Source organism: Camelina sativa, unplaced genomic scaffold (assembly GCF_000633955.1).
Source record: "Camelina sativa cultivar DH55 unplaced genomic scaffold, Cs unpScaffold00940, whole genome shotgun sequence".
In the NCBI taxonomy this organism is placed as follows: Eukaryota; Viridiplantae; Streptophyta; class Magnoliopsida; order Brassicales; family Brassicaceae; genus Camelina; species Camelina sativa.
In genome coordinates, this window is record NW_010922065.1 from 1 (window position 1) to 3,818 (window position 3,818).

The following is a 3,818-nucleotide window of genomic DNA, read 5'->3' on the forward strand; positions in this document are numbered from 1 at the left end:
CTTCGCCTCTAGTTCGTAGTCTTTAGGCGAAGGACTGCGCGTGGGAGGATAGCGCGTGAGGGTGCAGTTTCCGACGTTTAGGGTCGAATCGTCGCGTTCGGTGCTTGGAGCGCGTGAAATCCGGAAGTTGGATTGTCATGAAGCGCGTGCTGCAATGATGGCGTTTCTGAATTCTTCTTTTCCCCCCTATAAATATCGCTTCCTCGAAGTCCCTTGTTATCTTCTTCTCGTGTTTTTGGTGCTTCCGTCATTCAGGTATTTTTCCATTCTTCTATCTCGTCGTTATATTGCTTTTAGCGTGTCGTCGTTTTTCCTTTATTATGAATTCCCCTCGATCCGCGTCGTCCAATCCCTCTGCCGGAAGTCACCTTCGACGAGCGACGACTTCTGAATCTAGCGGCTCTACCAGGTCTGTTCGCCGTCGAACTCGTTCTCCAAGACCTTCTGACTCGTCTTCGACGGATTCAGACGCGGCTCAATTCGAAGAGATAAAGCGTCGTCTTGCTCCCGGATCTGCGGTCCCTAGCTCTTCTGGGCTTACTTTCAAGATTCCTTCCCTGATAGACGAGCCTATGAACGATGGCTTGTCTTCTCCTAATTTGGACGACGTCCCTTTGCCGACCGTGAATCTCTTCAATCATATGCCGGCGACGTCGATAAAAATTGATGCGGCAGTTGACGCACTTCGTATCGGGAAATTAAAAGTTGATGTGACAGTTGTTGCGGATCGTCCCAGGAAACTGAACACGAAACCGAAGATCTTGATTCCGAACGCCTTTCAACGTCCCTGGGATGCACCTTCCGGTTTTATTTGTCTTTCAGAGAAATACTTCACCGAGTGCGGACTCACCTTTCCTCTTCCGTCTTTTTTGATGACGTATTTTGCTCGTCGAAAGGCGGCTATTTCCCAATTTGCCCCGGCGACCTTTCGAAATGCTGTCGGTCTTTCGATCATGGCCGAGGCTGCAAGGGTCAAGCTCACTTGTGATCACTTTGAAGAGTTGACGTGTCTGAATCCGTCGAGTCGGGAGAAGACTCCCGGGCTTTATTACGTAGCCTCGGGAAAGAAGACGACGCTCGTCGAGGGTGCCAAGGGTAAAACGTATAACTGGAAAGGCTCATATTTCTTTTTGGAAGTTGCCGCGGGGGTTATGGAGGATCCGTCGATCCCTTGGTTTTCTGGGTGGAACCCTTCACCCGGTAGCCGACCCTTCTTGATTAGTTATCTTCACTTGCTTCCTTTGTTTTTTTTTTTTAAACCTCTCCCCCCCTTCTTTTTTTTTTTTTCAGTTGTTATTCCGAGGTGTTTGCTTCCATACCCTTCTTCTTTCCGAGCTGAAATAGACGCGATTAAGCTCCGCTGCCCATTCGTTTGGCCGGGAACCGAGGGTAGAAAGGATCGTCCGCGGAAGTTAGCATCTAGCCGAAGACCAAGGGGTACTATTTCCTTCCTTTTTTTTTTTTTTGTTTTTTGGTTGTACATATATACGTTGCGAGCTTTGTTTTGATATTGTCCCCATTATATTTTTTTTTATTTTAGCTGAGACTATGGGGAAACTGAATTTGAACGTTCCTAATGCATCCGCTCGCTATCGCCAAGCTCCAGAGCCGTCGTCTCGGTCGGCTCCCCGACAGGATGTTCGTCGAGGTTCCGATCCCCCAGCTGCAGGATCGTCCAAAAAGGTCCCCGCTTCCCCTCGTCGAGCTGTGGATGATCCTTCGCGGACGCGTCAAAGGTCTCCCCCGCCTAACCGCCATACTGGCCCTGAAGAGACGCTCCCAAGGAGGAAGGTGGACGGGACTCCTGGTCGCATTGCCGACCCTCCACAAAGGTCACAGAAAAGGAAAGATGGCCCTGAACAAGAGCCATCTGTCTCGCTAAAGAAGTCGAAGTCGGTCGACTTCAGCTGGGATTTTGCCCATTCATCTGGAGCTCGTCCCTTTCCATCTGACTCGCAGTCTTGTGCCGAGTTGTTTCGAAAGATCCATTATGGTGAAGGTCGTCTTTCTTCTGTTGAAAGGATGAAAGAGTCCGATGCTGTCACTGAAGTTGCTCAAGCGTCTTTTGAGGTTCGTTAGTTAAATCAATTCGCTTCGCAGATCTTCCTTAAGTGTATTTTAATCCTTTTCTTCTCTTCTTTTTTTTTTTAAAAAAGTTTATTGCGCGTATTAACCGCATGGCTACCCGCTACGAACGTCGTGTTCGAGACCTGGAACGTTCAGGGGCGTCGAATGAGAGGATTGAGCGCCTCGAGGCTCAATTGGGGGAGGCAGTTCGGTCCAACCAGAGGCTTAGCGACCTTGTGGCCAAGCTCGAACATCACCGGAGTGGGCTTATCAAAGAACGGGATTCTCTTTCGACGAAGCTTAAGGAGTCCGAAGCTTCCTGCAATGGTCTGAAGCTAACCCTTAGCTCGGAGACGAGAAGGCTCAGGGATCGGCGTGATGAATATGGGCACCATGAGCGAATCAATGCCTTTCACGAGGTGGCCGGTCGTGTGCAGAGGCTCCTAGCGAAGCACAAAAGCCACGCCGAAGCGGTTGAAGCGTCGCGGGAGAAATTCCTCGAATACAACCAAGCTGTTGGGAACGTTCAAATGCTGGAGACGCTCGCCGCCGAGGGTCGAATTTCCTTGCTTGATGAGGAGCTTAAGGGCCAGGTCGTGACCGTGATGAATCAGCTGAAGGACGAGGTTGAAGAGTTTGATCTGCCAGACATCTCCGAGGCTGATTTTGACTTGTCTCAGATTTTCGCCGGGCCTCTCCCCCCAATTCCGACTTGGATCGCTTCCCCAATCAGCGGGAATACGGAGGGTCATACTGATGAGGGCGGGGATGAAGGGTCGGAGAGTGGGGAGATCGGGGGCGAAGAACTGGACGAGCAGGAGCAGGTTGACGACCGTCCTTCGGATGGGGTTGAGGCGCAAGTCACCGACCAACCTTCTCATGGAGTCGAGGAGCAGGTTCCGGACTGTTCTGCTGGTGGGTTACCTCGTCCTTCCACTCCTGGGCGCGAGTCTCCGGTTGCTGGTCTAGTCTCGTGATCAGGGTTGTCGCCGTGTTGAGGGGTTGGCTCCCTCGTACTATCTTTCTTTTGCCGTGTTTTGGGGTCGGCTCCCTCGTACTTTCTTTCTTTTGCCGTGTTTTGGGGTCGGCTCCCTCGTACTTTATGCGCCGTGTATAGGGGTCGGCTCCCTTGAAAACTTTATTCGTCCTTTTGGAGGCATTAATTGAGGGTCTCATTTAATGCTTTATTTTCGAAGCGTTGCTTATTGGATTTATTGATCTCATTTAATGCTCTTTCCGTTTGGAAACTTGTGCCCCTGTTCTATAAATAGTCTGTGTTTTCCTGCACTTCTATCTTGGTGAGTTCATTGTGTTTGTTGTTTATCTTCTTTTTTTTTTAGGAAGAAGAAAGTTGCTCTGATGCCGGTGACAACTAGGTCAGCGTGGTTACGCAGGGCGCGGAAACAGCTCGGCGTTAGGTCTGACGAGGTGATTCAATCGGAACTCGTCTATTATGACGCTCGCATTCAACGGCTAAGGGCTTACATCATTGCCACCCGTCGTTCGTTTGAACGTTACTACGACTTCTGTCGTATTGACGGGGTTGTGGAATGTCTTGAACCGCTGATCGACGAAGGGCTCTTCTTCCCAAAGTGGCGATGGGATCGGTTGGTGGAAGAGCGTACCCGGCGCGAAGATCTATGTGCGGAAGTGGTAGTTCCCACACTTGAGCAGGGCGACCTTGACACCCTTGGTCGGAGGCCGTTCGAGGAGCGGGAGGAGATCGAAGCTTGTCGCGATCGTATCGACGT

At 50.7% G+C, this 3,818-nt stretch overlaps 2 protein-coding genes across 2 annotated transcripts; both read left to right on the plus strand.

The window, feature by feature from the left end:
* The first annotated feature begins 320 nt into the window (after positions 1-320).
* On the plus strand, positions 321-2,018 carry LOC109125037. Its single transcript, XM_019242800.1, has 4 exons — positions 321-1,200; positions 1,291-1,437; positions 1,541-1,892; positions 2,000-2,018. The coding sequence occupies exons 1-4, from the start codon at positions 321-323 to the stop codon at positions 2,016-2,018; spliced, it is 1,398 nt and encodes a 465-aa protein (XP_019098345.1).
* Positions 1,985-3,337, plus strand: LOC104774001. Its single transcript, XM_019242802.1, has 2 exons — positions 1,985-2,070; positions 2,157-3,337. Exons 1-2 carry the CDS (start codon positions 2,023-2,025, stop codon positions 3,042-3,044), a joined length of 936 nt encoding a protein of 311 aa, XP_019098347.1. The 5' UTR covers positions 1,985-2,022; the 3' UTR covers positions 3,045-3,337.
* Positions 3,338-3,818: the final 481 nt, after the last annotated feature.

Bases quoted from the DNA above. Each gene is read 5' to 3' on its own strand.
- LOC109125037 (XM_019242800.1), top strand. From the start codon at position 321: ATGAATTCCCCTCGATCCGCGTCGTCCAATCCCTCTGCCGGAAGTCAC. The intron at 1,201-1,290 runs GTAGCCGACCCT...TTTTTTTTTCAG, and splicing joins TGGGTGGAACCCTTCACCCG to TTGTTATTCCGAGGTGTTTG. The intron at 1,438-1,540 runs GTACTATTTCCT...TTTTTATTTTAG, and splicing joins ATCTAGCCGAAGACCAAGGG to CTGAGACTATGGGGAAACTG.
- LOC104774001 (XM_019242802.1), top strand. From the start codon at position 2,023: ATGAAAGAGTCCGATGCTGTCACTGAAGTTGCTCAAGCGTCTTTTGAG. The intron at 2,071-2,156 runs GTTCGTTAGTTA...TTTTTAAAAAAG, and splicing joins TTGCTCAAGCGTCTTTTGAG to TTTATTGCGCGTATTAACCG.